Consider the following 23,315-nt stretch of genomic DNA (forward strand, 5'->3'; position numbering starts at 1 on the left):
TATTAAAATGTGCTGTTTGCCTGAGCCCCAAAAACATAAAAAAAACATCAACATGAACTTATCTTCCCAATATCAGGTCACTCTATTCTACCTGCTGACAGAGTGATTGATAATATTGAAAGGGGATTAAAAAGGAAGGAAGTACTTCTACAACCAGAGGAGTACCAGAATATTTCAAACAAGATGTGCAAATTGAGATTGTTTACAATTGGAAAAATGCACTGCAAGATAATATTAAGCCGCTCGGTCTATGGCATTTTTTATTAGTAGATATGGTTATAAGGTCAAAATTAAAGGTGAACCATTATACATCTGACTTTACACAATTCAAATTTATTTTAAAAAGAGACAAATCTTTTAAAGATGTAACGACACTGCCAGTTACAAAAAAACAAAGTCATTATCAAAAGACAAAATTAGTAACAGCACATTGGGCAATTATATAGTAACCAGTTTTTGTCTTGGGTCTTACAAGGTTAAAAAATTTATATATTAATGACAATGCAAAAAGTGTTTATCACGTAGATATTGATATACAAAAGACAAGCAAATAAATGTAACAAAAAAAATACATGAAGTGGAAACTATATGCAAGAATGATCCAAAGGTGTAAAACTGTTTTTAATTCTTATTGTAAGGGACTTTTTAACAAAGTAGACAAAAAATATGTTGGTAATGATGCAAAAGACCTGCACCCGTTTTCAGATTGTTTTTAAGGCCAAAATTTGAATAATGCAATAGTCCACATTCTTTTATCACTGGCAAGTAACAATATCAACTGAATAAGGTAACAATACAAAAGGAAATATTCACACCCTAAAAAGGTCATTAATTTTAAGACATCAGAAAAAATTACATGATATACACACCAAGCAAGTATAAAAATCTTAACACTGAAATTAATGAAAACTTTAAAATAGAGCCTGAAAATGTTAGACATTAGGAAATGGAATCCAAACTATTAAAAGAAACTGGTTCTATTTGTGGATTCCTACAGAAAATGGGTTCTAGGCCATCCTTATCATATAATACTACTAATACTAAGCATCCATCAATGAAAACACCAAAAATGATATTATGTATGTAAAAGAAACTCAAAAATAAGGTATATTTAAAACATATATAAATAATTGATTATTTCTCTACTCCTGTATTTAGTTTCTGTACTGCACCATAGACTATTCTTGTAAGAAAGATTTACTAATTGGACTCATACCCTTTTCAAAATGATATGTTCAATTTAACATGTCTGCCTATATTTTTAAAATCAAATAATCTTGTTATTTAATAGTAAAAAGAAAAAATTGCGCCAACAGTATACAAACTATTGATCATTCTTTAACAAGAGGGTAAAGACAAAAATCAACCATCAACTTACAGAAAATATACTTGTAATCTTTTTATTACAATTATTTTACTACAAAAACCAGTAACACCAAATTGATTAGTAAAGAAACAACAAAGTTTGTGAATTATGAGTTTCCAATAGCCAGCAACAATGAAGTTGGTACTGTTGCTAGTACTCAACTGTTTTGTTAAAAATGCGTCGTCTGAACAATTTAGATTAACTTTAATAAACTAAAGCAGATCATAAGCCTACAGCTTTTACCGTAGACGATATGTTATAAAAACGATATCAAAAAATTAAGCCCATTTTAATTACTATTCACTCACATACTCCATAAGTCAAAGAAAATAATACTATACTCATCGAAATATAAACTCATCTGTGACTTGAAGGATGGTTTAATATTTTTCCGGTCAAAAAATGTAATGAATAAAAACATTATAGCTAAAAAGACATCACAGTTCACCTGCACAAAATAAAATAGTAATCTAATAAAATTATTCAAAGTGGAGTTCACCTAGTCATCCAGCCACCACAGACTAGTCCATACAAACAGACTACAGTACCTGTCGTAATATATATATATATATATATCCATTACTTTGAGATATATATTATGTACTTTCTAGTGCCTACAGACAAGAATACTAACAGATAATATTATTATATTAGAAATAATTTGGAAGACTAAACTTAGTAAATAATGACTATGAGAATTTTTAAATTCACATAGTCATTATTTACTAAGTTTTAATCACGGCTTTGAACCATTGTGACACTGCATACTCATACTCATTGTTAAAAAGATAAGGCTGTATATAAAATAAACCGCGTATGCTGTTTTTTTTTTTCAAGGCACAGAAAGACGTGATTGAGGCAGCTGTTGCCTCTTGTATGCATCCATCCAATTGCCAAATCCAACTCCATCCATGCAATTTGCAATGATTACATTTTTTAACATTTATTTATTTTACTAAATAAAAAACGATCAAGTGAATTTTACTTTAAAATTAAAGCTGTTGTTACTATGGATAATATTCTCAAGATGATTAATTAGCGATGTAGTGAAATTATCTGGATTTATTAATGATGGAGACCGGTAGATAGGCAATATTATATTGTAATTTGAGATTTGCAACTCAAGTCCGATAGCATTTATTAGGTTTAGTTCTTTAAACTTTATTGATAAATATTTTTTTGTGTAAACAACTGCCCCGTGATATTGGTTAATATGGTAATTTAACTTGGTCAAATTCCTTAAGCGTATCCAAAGTATGTCAATTTCATGAAAAGATAAACCAAACAACTTTTTATTTTCCTTGATTTGCTCTTACAGATTTTTATAGAGACACAGATTGCTGTGCACTTGCGGCTAGTTTTATAATTGAAAAACTTTCAAAGCGATTTCTTCCAGCCATAAGTAATTGTTAAGCTTGGTATCTTTGGACTTCCTTAGACTAAGAAAATAATATAAACTGAAATTATATGAGACGCAACAATGATTATGAAATTATAATTGAAGTAGAAAAATATTCTAAATATTCTATCTAGTAAATATTTATTTATATATTTGGTTTTACTCGGATGAGACGGTTTATGTTTGTTTAATATGAAAAGACATCAGTTTGTTAATGTGTATTCTTTAAAAACTCTAAACTCTGTCTGTGGCCCTTACCGGCTAGGAGCAAAAAATGTATGATCTAAATTTTGACAATTGACTAACGTCAAATCAAAATATAAATTTGTGACACGTAATTTCACATAATTAAATTTGTTTTTTGTGACCTCCAAATGTGAAAATTCGTGTAAAAGTTTTTATGTACCCATTAATAAAACCGTGATAATATGTCTGAAAAAGGTTTTGGTGATCATATAAACAGGAGTGTTGTGAAAAACCCATTGTTATCGACGGCTGTTGTTGGCCTTTCGATTGAGGATTTGACGCACAATGCTGTGTTGTTGCCCGCTGTTCCTAGCCAGGAACTGATCACACGACAAGGTATGTGCTATTTTAGTACTTAAATTTTTTTGAATACGATTTCGATGACCTTTGCCAGTTTATGATCTCACACCATGATTATGAATGTAGGCGTCATTTACTGACAGTTATCGCTTAAATTTGCTACAATCGTGCAGCAATATTTGCTTTCCGTAGTTTTTTCTAAATCACAAACTTTCGTTTTCATTATTATGGTTCTTTTGTGGTTCTCTTAATCGTAAATAAAAGTATAGTGACGACGGTGACGCTTGTGTCTTATAAAATGCCTTCTTTTTTGTATGGCAGTAACAAAATTCCATTTCGTTGTGAAATATTACCGGTCTTCAGACGATATTATCAACATGAATATACCAGTGGTACACTGAAGAAAGTAAGTTGTGATACTTTGTAAAACTTATTGGCATATTATACCTAAGGTTTGAATTAAGTATATGTAGTTTTCTTGTTTATTATTAATGTATATACTTTATAGTCTTAAAGTATAGTTTATCTTGTTGCATCTGGAATCAAAGAAATGAAACCAATCTCTTAAATACATGTTTGAAGCTGAGAGTAGGAATTCAAACATAAAGTGTATCACAACAAATTTATTTCAAAATAATTTAGTAAAAACTTAAAAGCTAAATATGGCTGCATTTACACTAGCAATATAAAATTTTACCCGTATTAGTAGAAACCAAGAAAATTATAATAATGTTTAGTTGAATTGCTAATTTTGAAGTTTACTCTGATACAAATATGATGATAAGATATAATAATTTTCAGCCATCTGTTATACTCATATCATGTTATATAATTGAGATAACATAATTCAGGTTTAATATATAAAGTTAAAATTATAAATTACAAAATAACTTACTGTTACAGGTAACTTAGACATATATTTTGTACACTGAATTTATGACAAAATATTCATACATATTACCCCTTGTTTATATAAACATACTATAAGCTGCTGAATATTTGACGGATACACATTACTTTGAGAATAAATTATAAACAACTATATTTATTACAGTATATGTTAATAATAATAAATTTTTATTTTATAAATAGACATGTAGGACAGACATATAAGACTTAATAGTTATATTCTGATTTGTAAGAGTGCATATTAATTGCACACACATGGAAAAAAAAATCCAGTATGAAGTGATGTGAGAGTGTGACAATTAAGCCACTAGATCAACACTGCTCCTAACTTCATCAGGGTTTATAGTATATTTATAAACAAACTTAAAGTGTCTAAAGTACTAAACATGTTTACATATATTTTTTAATACTAATATATAATATTTAATAAACTATGATTTATACAGAAGCAGTTAAAACTTCTACATCTTGCCAGAAGCTATTGCTTAAACCATTAAGTTTATATATCTAATATATTTTTTTAGTTTTAATGATAAATAAGATGATATCATAAGTTGTCTCATCCTTGTAAAAGTGCCAATCTATCTCGACAAATTCAGTTATTAGGAATATCTTACATATATATTTAAAATAATGTATTCTTTACATATATCTTAAATCTTTTATACATCTTAACTAACATTTCGTGATGTGTAAGTAGGCAGATCCCTGATATCCTTTCTCCGTCTTACACACCAGTAAATAAGGAATATTGTGAGTGCTATAATTGCAATCAATAGAAATACACCTAGAACAATGGCTGCTATGGCGGCAGGTGGAAGGTAATCTGTAAACAGAAATTAAAAAGTGAGGAGATACACCTTTGTGCTAGATTCCTTATATATTTAGCTTGGTTTTCTCCAAAAACGAGAAGGAAACTTTTAATCATACTTTTATGAATGAGAAATTGTTGTTAAATTAAATTTCTTTATCAACTTATCAATTTAATACTGGGACAAAATCAATGTATTCATTTGTTATTTACCAAAAAAAAAACCAATTTATACATCTAACTAACCTAACTATAAATATATATTAGCCTTAGCTTGTAACTTACTAGAAATATCAATGGTATAGCTGTTAGTGTTGCCCAAGGCATCAACAGCGTTTATTATCACCCGTGGTGAACAACAAGTGGCTCTGTATGTTGCCTGCAATTGCTGTCTAGAGCCAGCTATGAAGTTGCTGTCATAAAATACACCCACTGGGGATGATGTAACACGAAGCAATCCTGAAATGTTTTCACCACAGTTTTATAGTAAGTTTACATGCGAGGTTTGAATTTTTATTGTGGGACCTTATGAGTCTTATTCTTAGACAACAATCCAATTTAAATATAGTTTAAAGTCAAGGCGTTTTATTTGTTTGAAGATGACAAACATGACATTGTCAAATTTGTTAGCGCTCAACATAATATGAAGCTTGAGATATGTATTAAAATTTTAACATTGGTTATAACTACTTTAATTTACATGTAAGCAATCGAATAATTATTGTATATTACATTGTTCCTTGAAGAGGATAGAATCAATCAATACACAGTTTTTCAAGTCTTGGTTCAGTTGACACATTCTGGAGTGACACAAGATTTACTTTTTGGGGTTCATATATAATCCCATAGGCCTCACAAGCTAAAACACTTACCAGCAGCAGGATCTCTGGCAATTACATTCGTAGTCCAGGTATATTCAGCACAGTCACTCCCTTGTCGAAGTATACAGGAGCCTTGGAAATTGTGACTCACTTCTGGAGCATTTATATCATTGATAGTTTGACCCGAGGCCAGTATGTATACATATACTGATGAAGAAAGTTGTTCAGTGCCCGCTGTGAACATAGTTTTAAAGCTTACACATTCTATTGAACTGGAATATATAACCATATTATGAAGTGAAAAGATAAATAAACAAATTAATAAATCAATATAATTATTGAAAGGAATTTAAGAAGTTTTACCTACGTAACTGATAAAGAGATAATTAAATAGATAAATTAAACTGTTTTGTCAGCCGACTAAGAATATTGTTTACCGGACAGACTTGGCCACTAGCGCTGAACGGCTTGTACTTGTTATGTATGCAGGACATATGAAAGTCACAATTCGATTGCATGTATGAAACAATCTGTATACAAATGCTCATAAAATCAAATTTTACGAGATGTGAAGAGAAATTTTAAGTGTCGATGAGCGGTGGATACCACCACGGGAGCTTCCATTTCCTTCCTGTTTTATAAAACATTGCTTACCATACGCCGTGAAGGTGATGAGATCCCGACCTGGTTGTGTATTGGCTGATATTAGCAGGTTGACTATCACCGTGAATGTTTCACCCGCGTTTATGTCTCGTCTACAAAAGTTAGATTCGTAAGTCAAAGTGAGTCGTACGCGGCCAGTCCCGTCGGTATCAGGTTAGTGGAAACATTTGGGGAGAGGTTCAGAGTCGAAATTCAGCTCTAAGTATGACTTTAGTATGTTAAAGGAAAGTAGCATTTTCGCATAATATAATTAAAGAAAATAACCAGTGTCGCTACAACCGTTTTACCCACAGATTTCGGTATATGTTTCATGATCATTTGTCGATCTAATAGGCAGGTAGGTGTTCAGCCTCCTGTGCTTGACAACGGATTCCTTACGATGTTTTCCTTCACAGTGCGAGCGAATGTTAAATGCGCACATAGAACGCTCACTGCTCTAAAGAGAAGAAAAACGTATAAATAATCCATGTCTTCTACTTATTTGTCATGGTCAACAACAGTCTACACGTGCAAGTAATCCCAATTTGTCAACAAAAGAACGAATTTCTTAGAAAGTTCGTATGCGCGATGACGATAGTCGAATATTGCGCAGTTTTTTCTAATTATAGCAACATAACAAATACCTTATTACTCAATAGTTGTCGTTATTAAGAGTGCGTGTAATGCTATGTAGAGTGTATTGTATGGAAGACAAGCTAAACCAACCTAAGCCAAAATTGATTTCGACGCGTTACTGACTTCGTCGTTAAATCGAGCGACGTTACATGGAGTTTACACTGTATATCAATTTTAGTGTAATTTCACAAGTAAAGAGAATATTAACCCTAACATTCCCGCTTAAAAACTAGGCTAAGATAAGTCAGTGATTAGTATAACTCCGGCATGACAGGAATTTTGAATTGAAAAACTCTCGGGAGTTAGTTCGAGCTCAAGTGACTCAGAATCTTACTCATGCTAATGGTAGGGAGTGTGAATGATATAGATAACGGAAAACATCTAGAACAAATGTCATTCCCTCTACAGAACCGATTTTTAGGTATCACTTGGGAGAGTGCCGTGTCGATCGCGTGTTTGGTAAATCAGTTGACGTTTGTCTCGCGCTGTAAGATGCGCAAACTTTCCCCCACTCCCTTGTTTAATGCTCAAGAATTTTGCCGGTACTTACGATGTCGGCTCAATTCCATTCAGCAGAAAAAGCTCTCCTTTAGCTTCGAAATTAAATCGGATCCTCTGCTCTCTGTGATTTGTAACTTCGAAGTATAACTGAAATTGAAAATTGTACATTGCTGAGTACTACTCAATCGACTAATTTAAACCGTGTCGTTCAGATGTAATTTTTTTTACATTATTTTCGTTATTTTTATTTAATTACACTTTGTTACATTTGTAGAAACAAATAACGTGATACATCAAAATTATAAAGGATGCTACACGCGGCCTTAGAGCTAACAAGAAAAAACAAAAAGAAGTGCAAAAATTAATGAAATAAACTAAAAACTAAAATGCTAAACTAAATTCATGAATTGCGATGCAACACAAAGGAATAAGAAATAAAAGAATTACAAAAGTCGCGATCGAGCCGGATAGGATATGGTGGAGAAATGTTCATTCAGAAGAGTTTTGAAAAATATTAGGGACGTAGCCAATCGTATGAATTGCCTAAAAAGGATGAGCTGTGAGATGGGATTTTTCGTTTAGTTTGTCAAAAGATCAGCAAAGGCACCTCTCATGCGAATTCTTAGCGAATAAAACTGACTAAACACAACTTATCCAGAGCTTGATATATTCAGTCAGACGCCTTGTTAAGTGCCTTACTGATACCTTATCCGCTGTTTTGCTAGTAATTTTTAAAGGATTTTTATTTTCATAATTTTTTGTAACATTTATTATCTTAATATATATAAATCTCCTGTCACGATGTTTGTCCGCGACGGACTCCTAAACTACTTAACCGATTTTAAATTAAATTGGCACACCGTGAGCAGTCTGGAATTATAGTCGCAATTTTATTTTATTGCAAATTATTTGTCTATAATTAATTGACAGTCACAATTATCTGTTAACTCCAAAATATTCGAAGTTTGCGAGTGCAGCTAGTTATCATATAGAAAAGGAAGCTCGTAACATATACTGTAGATATAGTGTTATGTATTATATGATAAAATTTCAATTACAATTACCTGAAATCTATCTCCAGGTGATCCGTAGAGTCTTGAACTGAGTCCAACTTGTAATGTTGTTAATACCACGCCACTTTGATTCAATAACTGTAAAAAAATATCATAATTATATTCTATACCTTGTTAATTTATGGCCTGGTTGAGGTACTTATACGGCCTAATGGCGTTTACACATATTCAGAATGTATGTGTTAATATTGTTTAAACATAAATTAACTGAGGTTATAGAAAGGGCCCGTTCAAGTATTACGTATGCAATATAGGGAGAAGATTTCTTTGATTTTTTTATTTGGTGATTACGACATCAGTAATTATATAAACGTTTTACACATATTACCCACACATTGTCTATGCTTGAAAACGAATCACTTTTCGGGTATTCCTACACAAATATATACGTTTATGTACTATTATTTTTGAGAGCTTTGCTTGCGTTTTGTTGCCAAGAGGGGGGGGGGGCTGTTATAATTGCAGTAAATCTACTTACGTAATACTTGAACGGCCCCAAGCACCTAAACACTAGTAAAAGGTTATACCTAGGTACCTGTTATACCACAATACTTAGAACAAATTTAAACAGTATATTTATATACACTCCTGCCCTAATAGTCGACGCTAAATTTACAAGAGTGCACACTAAGTGAATAAAATTTACAGACGAAACAAAAAACAAACAAACATAAGAACTAACTACAGGCGCTAACAAATACTATAACTTTTGACAGTTCACTCAACGAACACTGAAAAATGTCCGTTAACCTATGTATTTCGTTAACTAAATTAATTCACATAAATATTGTGGAACACATAAGCTGGTACTGCAGGATGAAAAATCAAATATGATATTCAATAGATTCTTTTATCCAAATGTTATTTCGCGTTATCAAACGTAGTATGTGCTCAAAGTCAAAATAACTTTATTCATCTAGGTAAACAAGTACACTTATGAACGTTAGAAAAGAAGTTAAACTATTTCTAACTTTACATTTACGACCAGTCCGCAAGTCAAGGGCGTAGAGCGGTCAAGAAACTCGCCGCCACTATTTTTAATAGACAAGTTTTGAGTCATACAATTTGTTTGAACTGGAGCAAATCAAACCCACGTTACCATGGACTTAGTTTAAAATGAAGCCAATGGATTGAATGCACTCCTGATTAAGTGACATCGCCTACACTGACAGAAGGCTCGAAAGTGCGTTACATGCCTTTTAAGAGTCCCGTACACTTTTATAAGCTTAAATTGGTTATTGTACGGATTTGATTACCTGTGACATGGATCTGGCGATCGGTCTGTTCTGGTACATGACAGAATCGATTTCCTCGGCTAGTTCCAAATCGTTTGGCGTCTCCGGAAAGACAATGGATGCTGATCTTCCCAGTCGAACCTCTGTCTGCTTGTGGATGGGTCCCGATAATCTTGTGAACGGTTCACCTGGATATGACATATAATTTCGTGAAAGTGTCTCACGTAAACTAAAGTAACTGTACCTTAGCTGGCCCAAGATTAGTTTGTTTATGAAATTTTCAAATGAATAAGCATTACAATATAGTATAGGTATTTATTGATTAGGGGCCGTTCATGTATAAAGCCCCTCTTGTCAGCTAAAGTAAGCAAAGCTCTAAAAATAATAGTACATAAACGTATTCATTTTTTGTAGCAATCCTCGTTTTGTTTTCAAGCATAGACAATGTGTGGGTAATATATGTAAATAATAACTGTTGATGTAATCTCCAATTAATAAAATCAGAGGGGGGAACCCCCCCCTCCGATATTGCTTACGTAATACTTGAACGGCCCCTAACTGGAATTCGCCATCGGCGATTTCGTGCTAATTTGGTAAATGTCTTGCGATAATAATAGTTATTGTTCTTTAAATTTACTAAGTATACTGTATAAGACTTTCTCAAGAATCACAATGTATATTAATGACATAATAAATTTGTTTACTGGTTACGAGTAGCGTATTTACAAACACGCGGCCGGGGGAGAAACCTTTCTCATCTGTCATTCTAGATATTGGTGAAAACCGCAATCAATTAGACATAAGACATAGTCGTAATATTGATTATTAACGAAGTACAAAATATTTATAGAAATAATAAAAAAATATTAAAGGATTAAGATAAAGTGTGTAATGTGTGTTGTGGTTGTATCTGGCCCTGGCTTAGAATTATGCTGTGGAGTTACCTTTTATGTCCCTTCCAAGGATTCTGACGTAGATATTAGAGCTGGAAACGCTGGGTATACCCAATTCACCAAATATATCTGTTTGTTTGTCCGTCTCCGCTATTGGTTGATAGCTGGAAGCATTTTTAGAACAACATGATTAAAAACGGTGCAAAATATTTCAAATTAGTATAAGTACCAATATGAATAATAATTTAGATAGCAGCACCTGAGCGATTACTCTATATGAGAAATTGCATTCAAAAACTTAGGAAGAGAATGAAGGAGAGGAATATGGACAATATGGAAACTAATGAACCCTGGCAAAATTACCACCAAACAGCTATGAAAATCTCAGGGGTTGAAGAACTTCTATTGTTTTTAACTAAAGTGGCTGCGGTGGTGGTTCATGACTGGGAAAACTGGCTGGAAAGTTTTTTAAGATCAACAAATCCATAACAGATAATCACTTTACTGTATTGTCATGACAAGGGATCAGGCTTCGTCATGTGACATTTTGAAAACAAATTCTATGCATGGACACTTGTTCTCGAAGCCTTTATTCAGCCATGCTCCAGCTTTTGAATTGTTCACTTTGGAGACTTAAAAAATCACTAGGAAATTCTTACCGAAACGAAACCAAATAACTTTTCAACACATTCCAAAAAAATCGATAAATTTTCGAATAGGGAATGAGAGTGAGGCGTGGTAAGCACTGCCATATATCGACGTTACTTACCTAAACGGAAGTTTGGCTAGTTCAGTTCCGTATTCGTCTATTACTAAAGTGTCGCGGATGCTCGCAACTGGTCCCGTTACCTTGAGTTTCAGCATGTCTGAAAAAACATTTACAACCTTCCTCAGAGCCTCAGATTTTCGTGATAATTTCTAGGTGATGTGATCATTCTTCTGTGCCTGACACAAGCCGTCGACTTTATAAGCAAGTGTTATATGCGTAAATAGACAGAAAGTCCATAAGTTCACAGCCTATGACCCCAGGGATGACAGTCGCACGTTGAAACCACTAAGCCAACACTGGTCTTATTCATTAGTAACTTATATTAATATCGAGACATTTACGTGTGTGTATGATCACACATATATTACTTACTTCTTGATATTACTTACTTGACTAGCGTAATACAATTTACGCAGACACGTGTCTGTGTGACCCTGAGGTCACATTCGGAGGCTTTGTTCTCTTCCCCGAACGAGCTACATTTAATGGTGCACTTTAAGTCTCTAATTCGAGACCATTAGGGCAACAATAATATATTTCGTTGCAGTACAGAAAAACAGTTCAAAAAATTTGTTAAATAAAAACGAGGGCAAGTGACGTACGCCAAAAAAATTACATAAGATGAGCGTTAGAAATGCAAAACTACATAAAATATAAAGTTACTTTGACAAAAGTAATCGAGCAAAATAAAGTAATTAAAACTCGGTAAATGAAAGGGATACTTATAAAAATGGACACATGTATCACGATAATTTCAGATGTGTTAGTACGGAATTTATGGATACGATGTGGTGTGTGGGTGTAACGCTTGTACAGAAGAGATATAAAGAAAGATAGAGAAGGAACTAAGCGGATAGGGACGTGAAGTGAATTTTCATTCACACTCAAGGTCTCTTCGTTTAAGTATTCAAGAAAGGAAGAGTGATGAGTTGGGATTTCAAAGCTATACCTACATTATAAATGTATTGTCCCGGAAATAACGTTTTGTTAGTACGTTCAGATAACCTAAGCCAGAGGTTAATGTTAGAATTAACTCATACTTGTGTATGTTAATATATGCTTGTAATATACTATGTTGAGTGCAATTCCATTTGATATATGGCAGTCAGTTCACACTAGGTCTTGTCCAATTTTACTCTTTGAGTGTGTTCCAGAACTGTTATTTTATGTCTTGTGTATACTGTATAAATAACTTCCTGTGTTCTGTGACTTCACCCGCATTCTTTCGTAGTACAATGTTCTATAGTGTAAAGCTATATTTCCAAGTTAGCTTACGTTCATTAGGGATAACGAAGGGATCATTGTGAACGATTTTTTCAATCAGTCCAGAATCTTTGCTCTATATATTAGTGTTGATAAATTCTTGTTTATACCCGTTAAATAATATTTTAATTTATCTATAAATTTGATTCATTAGTTTCTTATCAGTCATGACATTAGGTTCAGATGATACTCAGTTTTCTAATCGCGTTGACGCGGGACACACGAGTGTTAAAGTGCATACCTTTGATGTAATTTGAGAAGTAGTTTGAATTCATTTAATAAATAATGTATTCTTCAATTAGTCAAAACTTGTTATAACGACATCAAAGGGACTACTTATATTTGGTCGTAATGATAGTCGTTACAGCCGATGTCGTTGTTATTAAGTACCTAATGCAATAGAATTCAGCTGGGAACTTTGATTTTGGTCAATGTCCAATGGTCAAGGTGTGTTGTTCTAAACGATGTCGTCGTAAACGGTTTTGACTGTAGGTATATATAGTGTCTAGCGTCTAGACTATGATTCAGACAGAAGTCAAACAAACGCAGGAGACTATAGAACAGGCACTGACAGAAGTGCTAACTGCTGCCCATGGACACCTGCACCGCCGGAAATTTTTACTTAGCTCTAAATCTTGACACGTCTTTTCTTTTGCGCGGAATCTAAGCCCTAATTCTTGGCAAAACAACTTAGCTATATTTTTCTGACTCTCACACACTACGTTAAAAGTAAAGATAGTATTCAATTTAGATATGTATCCTTTGCTATATAACATATAATCATCATATTGGACCCTAAAATGAAATCATTGGGTGGTTGATGTGGCTTGGATTGGCGATTGTTCTCTCGAAACACTGTTGTATTGCGTAAAAAGGAATGTATTAAATTCAATAGGACGGGCGTGCTATCGTATTTTTTTGTGTGCTGGAAAGATTCACTTAACTGCTGGACCACAACAGCTGTGAAGTTAAAGCGCGCGTCTATAACCTTGTAATTCCGATTACATAAATGACCCAGTTGAAGTGCGTCGCCATTTTGGGATGAAGTCGACGTGAGATATAAGGTTAATATTTTCTTTATTAAGCATGTTTGTGTTGTGTAATTGATATTGCATTTGACGATTAACCCAGAGTTTTTATGTGTTAACTTTCACTTTCTGGAATTGGATAACATTTGTAATGCCAATGCGTTTCATGCTCTGTCAAACTAATGATGGAACAACAGATTAACAGTTACCATGGAGCATCACTAGATGGCGTTAAATGTTATTTACAAATCTTATAATATTATCTGGTATATTTCATTAATTATGCCTGGCCGAGCTATGCTCGTCAAAACTGCTGTGCTGTAAAGGCCCTTAAGGCCAACAGCGAGGTTCCATTCAAAATATAAAACATTAATTATGTAGCTGTAGTAAAATCAATATTATTAGCATGTACGTTTGGTTAAGGCTCTCTGCGATATAGATATAGTTAATTATAATAATAATAAGAAAGCCCGTTTAATTTCTAATCATGAAAAAATTATAATATACAGCTTAGATTTTTTTACATTTTATACATTAGTTTATTTATCTTGTTATCGTATATCCTAGCTGAATTCAGTCGATCGGAACCTCTTTTGCGGGTAAAGGCCTCCAGCTTTTTCCAACTGACTCCAGTAATTAAAATAATCTTAAATCCAGTTGGCATGGTATGGCTGTCGGGTATAGACAAAGTGTGTCTTATAATCACGTGAAACGGCCGTGCCAAGTGTAGTGGACACTTGGCGTAATTATGCGTATTCTATCAACGCCTTTAGGCCGAAGTGTTAAGTAGAGGCCACGGCTCTCAACTTGCACCTTAAGACATACTTCTCTCGCTTCATCCACTTTCATGTCATTCAATATGCATGCTCGTCTGTTATACGTACTTAAACATATTTACATGGTTATTCAATTTCGATTATTTTCTTTTGCGATATCTGGGGACTGGTTAAAATCGTATCAAACATATATGTAGTATGTTCAATGTACATAATAAACCCGAAGAGTCACTTGTCGTGTTTTTTATGATTGTTTTTTTGCATTCGTTTTTATTTAATACCGGTTTAATTTGATACCTACAATATTAGTTTGGATTTGATGTGAAAAGATTACGTCAAAATTTAGTTTTTTTTAAATTTAATGTATTAGTAATACTTGATAAACATTTAGTAATCTCTTTCTGACATGCTGATTACGCTGTGGCGAAAAGAGACAACAATTTAACTGATACACAAGACCTATTAATGAGTTGGCTATGAACTTGACGATAATTTCCTTTTGATACTAATTTACATAATTAATTTTTCGTCTTAAAAGAATTGATCTGATGTTCCATAATAACGCGAGAGTATGGCTTTTTTATATATTTATTTAATTCGTAATCTTACAGCTAATATAAATAACAATTAAACTAAAGATATAGTCAAAGATGGAATACATAATGTTGTTACGAGCTAGGGGATTGGATAGAAAATGAAATCTAGAAGCATTGCAGTCAACCTGTCTTCGTAGCAATATATAGGAGTAGGTTCACAAATTTACGAAAGAAAAATATATAAAATGCCTTTAACTGAGTATTATCTAATTCGGCTGTGGGTGATGGTGTGATCCTGAGGGTGCGTATGTGGGGTGAGCTCATGATGGGTTTTAGCGCTATGGATATTCTTAATACTCCTTTTAAGCATTATTCCGTGATAGCTTAAACAAGTCAAAGTAGGGCGACGTCTTGTTTTTCGTGAATTTTGTTATTATTGTTTGTTTCACTATCTTGATTTAATAAGACGTCTGTACGCTACGTAGTTAAACACGTAATTATGATAATAAAGGTCAGTGAACCTAAGTTCCGTTTTCTAAGCATCAATCACTGTCTTATGTTTTGGTGGTACGCCATTTTGTATAGTTTGGTCTGGGTAATGGTTTCTTTATATTTTATTTATGGAGACTAGATATTTTTGATTAACATTGTGGCTGCCTTATCAGTTGATGATGCATAATGTATTTCTATGTCAGATTATTTTCTTTACACAATACTCTACTTCCAGAACTTAATGGTAGTGATGCTCTTTTTTTTTAATTGATCAGACCAATTTGTAAAACAGATAAACTTTGCGATTACAAAGAGTGGCGGAGAGTTTATTGCCAGTTCTTCTCTCCCGTTCTACGCCCTTGATTTGAGAACTGGCAGTAAATGTAAAATTAGAAGCATTTAATGTATATATTTTTTTTGACGTTCATAAGTGTACATTGTGTTACCTATATCAATAAATGATTTTTGACTTTGTTAAATGCCTATCTGATACGTGTTCGATATTTTAACAGTAAGCAAAGAATTACTAGTAAAATCTAAAATTTGAAGTGAAATTTTTATTTCTTGTATATTGAAAGAGATAGCTTGTAACTTATATATTATGCGGTAATAAATATAGAATTTGTTCGATAAACTGAGTAAAATGTATAACAGTGAAGAGCCTAAAAACATTCATTGAAGGCTCAGTTACCACACACTGACTTACCCTCAACAACGTCGACGTTAAAATGCAAAAGTGATTTTGCAGCTACCCGCAATCTGTAATCGCAGAGGTCACATTTGACGCTTAGGTGCCAGAGGCCGACCATTGCTCGGTCCTCTGCTGGGTACACTGGTAGGACCGATAGCCTGGAATAGGAGACATAATATTATTGCTTAGGAGTATGAAAACTCTTTTAATAATCTTATAACCGGTTCGGCAAAGCTTGTTCTACCTGAATGGATTGGCGTTGACGTGAAAAAAAAAGTGGTAATATTATATTTATTGACAAATATATTGTCGGCACTCGGTAGAAGTCGTGGTGACTTAAAAGAAAAAAATGAATATTTCATATTAAATTAAATATTTTTCTCTGAAAACATTCTTTCGTCGTTTAACATGCAAAAAAATAATTCTCATTTTTTATCAACCCAATTATATCACTTACATGCTCTCATCAGGCGCCATCCTCGGAAAGATCAAGAAAACCTCTCTTGGTGATAATCCTTCCGATCTGGAGGCTGCTGAGAAGGCACGGATAGATGATGCGTTGTACAGGTCGATCTGTGGACCTGGAATATTAAAACCGAATGAAGTGCAGGCTGACAGCTGAAATGCCATTTTTTCTGTGAGCATGGACTGTAGCAGTATTGCTTAACGGAGACTCTAGGACGTACTGGATTACTGGAATATGCCCTATATCGGACAAACACCTATGCCCAACATCTCATAAGTTCAATTGGCGAACAGAGAGCCAACCTTAAAGCAGTATGTAAGTGTTACAGAGGTTAGGGCGTCGGCCGTCGACGAGTCCTCTGTTCATAGGTCCAGCTTCGAATCTTCGTCAATTCCGATACATACATATGTTGAACACGCTACGTGAACACAATTTCAGGCTCAATTTTGATTTGAAATGGTAGTATCTTTATAAAAAGGGGGGCAGAGATCAAACGAGCTTGCGAGTCATATAGAAAAAAGTTCTTAACGCTGCAAATGATATCTGCAACAAGAGACTTACAAGCCCCTAAGTTTATTTTAGCAGAATAAAGTATGTTTATTCTTATTAAGTTGGCATTCAGCCGTTCCATTTCATCGGCAATCGACACCGATAAAGAGTAGTCCTGTGCCATGACATTCAAACAAATGGATAAAAATGCAATAGCCCATATATGGACATAATCACCGGCTTTTATGACTTACCATATACAGCGCGGCCATAACCCTGATATTTTAACCTTCATATGTGTTTTGAGGTTATTAGAACCTAGATAGATTAAAAGTAGCGTAAAAGCCAAGGATATTCGATATTGACTTTTGATTTATCTAATAAAATACCTAATTAATAAAGATTTATTGTTTTGAGTGGAAATTTAATGTTATTTAATTGTAAATCAATTTGGAAGCCGTGTCTCTCATGTGATGGAAAAGATACCGTAACCATAGCAACAGTAAAACGTGGTCAGTAGTCGGATGGTAATGAACACTTTTTAATGTGTTCAATGTATGTTTACATATAATATATTCTTCATTTATTACACTTTGTTGTAAATAAAATAATTGTATAAATCGAAGGATCGAGCGATCTCATCTAGGTCAAATAATTATATAAATTCATTATTATTAAGGTGAGCGCAAGACGAAGAACAGTACATGAAATATATGATTATGGATTAAAGAATGGAACAAAATAAAGACAATGAAAAGGATTGTAAAAATGACACCTGAATCACGATAATTTTAATAGAGTATAGATAATGCTAGTAGAGATTTGGAGGATAGAGAAGGACCAAAGTAGTAGTAGTAGTAAGTACTGATAAAGGAAACATTTTGAGACATATATGACTATTCAGTGCCTAATTATCTAATTTCATGATACCTACCGTCATTGGGTGGATACAGTACTGCGTGCTCGATGGCACCTTCTAAGTATATCTTCAGTGATGTGACTCCATTTTCAACTGGTATCCCTAAAGATATAGATTCCCCCCCTCCTTTCCTCATCACGAGAGTCTGTAAAGTTATTTGTTACGGTATTACTCGTATATATAATCGCGTTAAGTTACGATAGCTTAGTTTCCGATGTGGAGAGTTGGAGTCGATCGGGAACTGTCTCCCGTATATCTAAATCTTTTTGACAGAATTTTGTCATATTTGGCGTTAAGTATTAACTGATTTATAATTTTATGTCAAAAACAGATTTATTTATAAACGTACCGTAACGTTTTCTGTATCCATATGTATATAGTAAAACGTTTCGTGAGCAACCCCAGTGACTCTTTATACCTAAAACTTACCATTATGTGGTGTAAGGTACTGGAAATTCGGAAATAATATTAACAATAACGCGTAATTCCATCCGTAACGTACGTTTTACAAGGGGAACCCCCAAAAATTCGTAACATAATACATGAACTCTGCCTTACACACATTTTAATTTTCTATTTATCAAGCGATTATATCTCTTTCAACTTGGTACACAAGACAAGACTCTCATAAGTACGTTTTTGTAACGGGCAAACGGGCAGGAGGCTCACCTCAGTTAAGTGATACCGCCGCCCATGGACACTCACCTTGCCAGAAGGCAAGCGCGTTGCTTTTTAAGAATTAGTATGCTCTTGAATGACCCTAATTGGAATGCGTTCAGAAATACTTCAGTGGGCAGCTGGTTCCTCATAGTAGTGGTGCGCGGTAAATTCTGCCTTAAAAACGCTCAGTTGTGGAATGGAAGTCGAGGTGATACGGTTGGAAATTCGTATACCTCCACGATTAAACTGAAGAACTCTTTCAAAACTTACATCGAAATCGTCAAAGCTAGGATATTTCTTGACTCTACCCCTTCTAGGCTGTTCGTCTAGTGGATTCCACTGTTGGAGCTCGGCCAGCAATGATGTGTCTATGTCCTGGAATAAGTGGGGAAATTAATTTACAAAATGCAGTGTTATTTATTTATTTATTCATTTAGGAAACAAAACTATCTGTTTTGTCTCTCTCTAAGAGAATAAAACAAAAAAAAATTAACATAAAATTAACACATTAGATATACCCACACGTTTCGCCGATAAAAATTGTTATTATTAGTGGATTGTTTATGTGTTACTTATATTTATTGAGGTTAAGATAGCTAAAACGGCCTCTTCCCGATGGACCTGTTAGCCTTCTAAGAGTAGATATATTTTAATAAATATAAAATATATTTAATAATAAAAGTAGGTCGTAATTTTTTTGTTACATACCTATCCTATTTTGTACATATATATTGTACACAGTACATACTTATGTGCTGTATATAATAGATATACAACAGGCCCGTTTCATTGAGGACACTGGTGACTGGATTTAATGATGTTGGCCTAGTGGTTTCAGCGTTACTCTCATTCCTGAGGTCTTAGTTTCGAACCACAGGTGCATCCATGTACTGTCTATTTGCGCATTTAACAATCGGTTGGTGACGGAAAACATCGTGAGGAGACCGATGAGCTGCTTAAAAAGTGGTGTCAAGCTCAAAAGCCTTTTATAAAGTTTTATATGTAACTTTGTATTACCTTAATAAGGGTCTATGTATTGGTAAGAGATGTATAAGACGAGAAGGAAAGATGGACAGGTGTCCATAGTTCTATTACGTAATAGATTTAGCGAAGGAAAACTGCATAAATATTGCTCAAATCTAAGAGAAATGGAGAAATAAAAAGAAGGGTTTTACCCTTAACCGGCCATACAAATACAAATACTGGAACACTAACAAAACTAACTTTTTAGAACGTATACTAACACAACTAATACATATTATAAAAATACATTTTTTTAAAGTAAACAATTGTTATATATTTTAATAATCAAATTAAAGTTGCAAATTAGAAAAATCAAAAGTAATGGCACCTTTAACTGTAACAGTTACTCGCCTAACGTTGTCATGTAGTTTTAACACAAATGTAATGATAAATAAATTGTTTATTTATAGATCATTAATTGACAATATAAAACACAAGACCTTAAAGTCTGGTTTGTTGGGTTGATATCTTGAATTTATTTTTAAAGGAAGCACTACCTGTTGAACCACTTTACGATAAAGCAAAGAACTATAATATCCCACGTTCTTGGATGTTATGAATAAAATATTTCTTAATAATAATTGTATAAAATACGTTTTGCTATCACAATACTAACGTAATTTTTTGCTGCAGTAACACCGACCGGCAGTATGTTTACTATTATTACCTATCTCTTAATTAGCTAATTAGTTTGGCCCAAATGGAAGTCTAAATATGGAAACTGTGTGCACACTATACTACCACTGCTTATTTATATTGAAGAGTTTAAGTTTAAAAAACATTAAGGAAAACACTTTTTGAACGGATTGAAGCTATGTATTATTATTAAAAACTTATAATTATTTTCTTAATGTGCGAAAGCTATGTTAACAAAAGACAATACAATTTAAAAAACATTTTAAACGTTATAAACACTTACAGTGATAGGCAACGAATATGGCAGAACTTCTCCTTCTGTATGTGATGATATGTTCTTCAGGTCTTGCAGCGCCGCCTCTGAATCTGGTGTTGGATAGTTTGGATCCGTCCATATAGTGTACACCTGCAAAATAATCAGTACATTACCTACAAAAATTGAAAAACTTAATACATAAACTCAATTTTTTTCTAAATGGTGTCTTGTTCGCGATTCGCAAGGCTCTCAAGTGAGTTTTTATGTTGATACGCTCTTTTCTACATAATAATTGGCTTCAAATTAGATCTTCATTTTGAAAGAAGTTTAGTATTATTTTATATGTATCTAATATTAAGTTTAATCAAGGAGATTATTCTTTATTAAATTGGACTCGGCAACCATAAACAATATAGATAGTACCTTAAGCCGCTTCTCAACTAAAGCCCTCAGAGCTAAGGGAAGTCGTTGTGCGTCCCCTGGTGCCTTGTCCGTGACGAGGAATAATGCGCTGTCATACGGCACAAGTTTAGTAGCCGAAACCAAGGATCTCATTGTCCCATCAATGGTTGAATCAGTGTACACACCCTGGAATAATGTATAAGTAATTAATTAAATCTTAAATACTAAAACCGTAATAACTATACAAACGTCATCAGTTAGTAATGTAGTTGTGTTGTTCCCTCGAGAATGTAAGTGCTTGCTCATATTTCACCATGCCGTCTGCTGATAGAGGACAATTATTTGGTTTTTAATTTTTAAATTAATATTAATTACTTAAGATGTCACATGGAACATGGTTTAATGTTTGCAGCTACTTACAAACATTGTGTAAATCAAAGAACTTGGCGATTAAAAACAGTGGCGGTGAGTTCTTCTTTTCTGTTCTACACTCTTGATTTGAGAACTGGCAGTAAATGTAAAATTAGAATCATTTAATATGTATATCTTTATTGACGTCCACTACACTTAGTACATTGTGTTACCTAGATGATTGGTATTTGAAAATAAAGAACGGAATGAAAACTTTTAGGTTGTTCTGTGAATTTTTCTCTATATAAACCTCACAGTTTAATTCATAAGTTTTTAATTAACAAATAATTAGAAAATTATGGGATGTACGTATTTTTGGATTATAAAATCACAAAAATAAAAATTTAAGGGTGGTCGGAAAATAAAAGTTGTCCGATTCGCAGACCTAACCCATTGGGGGTGTAAACCACAGCCTATGGATATCTCATTTTAGTCTGCTGGTGGTCTTACAAGAAAATTACTACAATCCAGACTAGATTTCCACTCTTCCTATCAGATATATAGTGTTTTAGAATAATTGTAGTGTTATGAAAGAAATAAATAGTTAATTTTTTTCAAAAGTTGTGTAAGTTTGACTTTCATTCCTGAGGTCGTATAGTAGGTACTATTGTAAATTCGATCCCCGGCTGTGCACCAATGGACTTTCTTTCCATTTCCTTTAGACTTCTTCCTTTAGACCCAAAAAGTGGACGGCGTGCGTCAGGCACACCTACTTACATGCCTATTAGATCAGATACAGAAATTTGAGGTCCAGACCTGTTAAAATTGTAGCGGCACTGATTTTTTTATTTAGTTGTGTGATAAAACCCAATAAATCATTTTGTGTCCACCACAATAACTTTGTCTGACAGTCTTCTTTTTCGGGATGAATGTACGTGTGACCAATGGACTAAAGTCGTTCATAACATTGACCTTCTGTTTTCAGAAATATGTATATTAACAAAGCCTCAGACGATACGCGAATTAGTGGAAATTAACAGAACAAATAATTTATGAATTGTCAATGTTTTTGAATAAATTATAACCTTTTATTGTGTGTACAGGTTTCGGTATAAAATAGCAAATTTGTAACTTGTGTCGAGCAATGTGAGCGAAATGGCTATACTGGAAAGTTTAACATATAAATCTCTCGCTAACATTTATGTAAATAATTTGTTAAATTTATTCTATAATGTATTTCACAAGTGTATTTGTAAGATGGCCAATAATAATCCTATCCTACTTAATCGTGACATTTGTAGTTCTTGTATTTCTTATTCTTTTGTTATGCATCGCAATTCATGAATCCGTGAGATCAGTTTTTAGTTGTTAGTTTGTTTTATTAACCATACTAGGGTTGCCTGGAAGAGATCGTTTGTTAGCGTTAAGGCTGTCTGTTGCATCCCTTATAATTTTGATGTATTATGTCATTTGTTTTTGTATAAATGTACCGAAGTGTGAATAAATAAATAACAAAAAATAAATCTTAGAACACTTATGCGTTGATGTGTAAGGCTATTAGAACAGAACAAGTGTTTTGTTTTATTATTGTGTAATATCAACAAATGACTGAAGTATATTTAAAAAAAGAACAACAAATAATAGTCTACAATTATATAATGAAACTAAACGAAATATTTATTTTAACTGAATTGAAAGAGAGAGAGGGTGATTGGATTGACCATTT

At 33.4% G+C, this 23,315-nt stretch overlaps 2 protein-coding genes across 4 annotated transcripts in view; one reads left to right on the forward strand and one right to left on the reverse strand.

Moving 5' to 3' along the window:
* Nucleotides 1-3,084: 3,084 nt before the first annotated feature.
* The window catches only part of LOC123714990 (phospholipase DDHD2), an 83,100-nt gene continuing 62,869 nt past the window's right edge, over nucleotides 3,085-23,315 (forward strand). The window contains exon 1 of one of the 3 annotated variants that reach the window (XM_045669731.1): nucleotides 3,085-3,347. In XM_045669731.1, coding sequence (XP_045525687.1) covers nucleotides 3,194-3,347 — 154 coding nt within the window. In that variant the 5' untranslated portion in view covers nucleotides 3,085-3,193. Of the gene's footprint in view, nucleotides 3,348-13,088; nucleotides 13,113-13,620; nucleotides 13,929-23,315 lie in introns of those variants that run through there. The other 2 variants (XM_045669736.1, XM_045669735.1) reach the window with 2 other exon arrangements.
* Nucleotides 3,982-23,315, reverse strand: part of LOC123714991 — a 37,969-nt gene continuing 18,635 nt past the window's right edge. Inside the window, exons 6-20 of the mRNA XM_045669737.1 lie at nucleotides 21,260-21,424; nucleotides 20,864-20,986; nucleotides 19,192-19,296; nucleotides 18,277-18,406; nucleotides 16,845-16,968; nucleotides 16,403-16,545; nucleotides 11,602-11,698; nucleotides 10,884-10,996; nucleotides 9,961-10,127; nucleotides 8,696-8,782; nucleotides 7,681-7,778; nucleotides 6,507-6,607; nucleotides 5,904-6,086; nucleotides 5,317-5,490; nucleotides 3,982-5,046 (exon numbers count right to left, since the gene is read on the reverse strand). Of these exons, the coding sequence (XP_045525693.1) occupies nucleotides 4,892-5,046; nucleotides 5,317-5,490; nucleotides 5,904-6,086; nucleotides 6,507-6,607; nucleotides 7,681-7,778; nucleotides 8,696-8,782; nucleotides 9,961-10,127; nucleotides 10,884-10,996; nucleotides 11,602-11,698; nucleotides 16,403-16,545; nucleotides 16,845-16,968; nucleotides 18,277-18,406; nucleotides 19,192-19,296; nucleotides 20,864-20,986; nucleotides 21,260-21,424 (1,965 nt within the window). The 3' untranslated portion in view covers nucleotides 3,982-4,891. The remainder of the gene's footprint in view (nucleotides 5,047-5,316; nucleotides 5,491-5,903; nucleotides 6,087-6,506; nucleotides 6,608-7,680; nucleotides 7,779-8,695; nucleotides 8,783-9,960; nucleotides 10,128-10,883; nucleotides 10,997-11,601; nucleotides 11,699-16,402; nucleotides 16,546-16,844; nucleotides 16,969-18,276; nucleotides 18,407-19,191; nucleotides 19,297-20,863; nucleotides 20,987-21,259; nucleotides 21,425-23,315) is intronic.

The sequence above is a fragment of the Pieris brassicae genome, chromosome 10 (assembly GCF_905147105.1).
Source record: "Pieris brassicae chromosome 10, ilPieBrab1.1, whole genome shotgun sequence".
NCBI lineage: Eukaryota > Metazoa > Arthropoda > Insecta > Lepidoptera > Pieridae > Pieris > Pieris brassicae.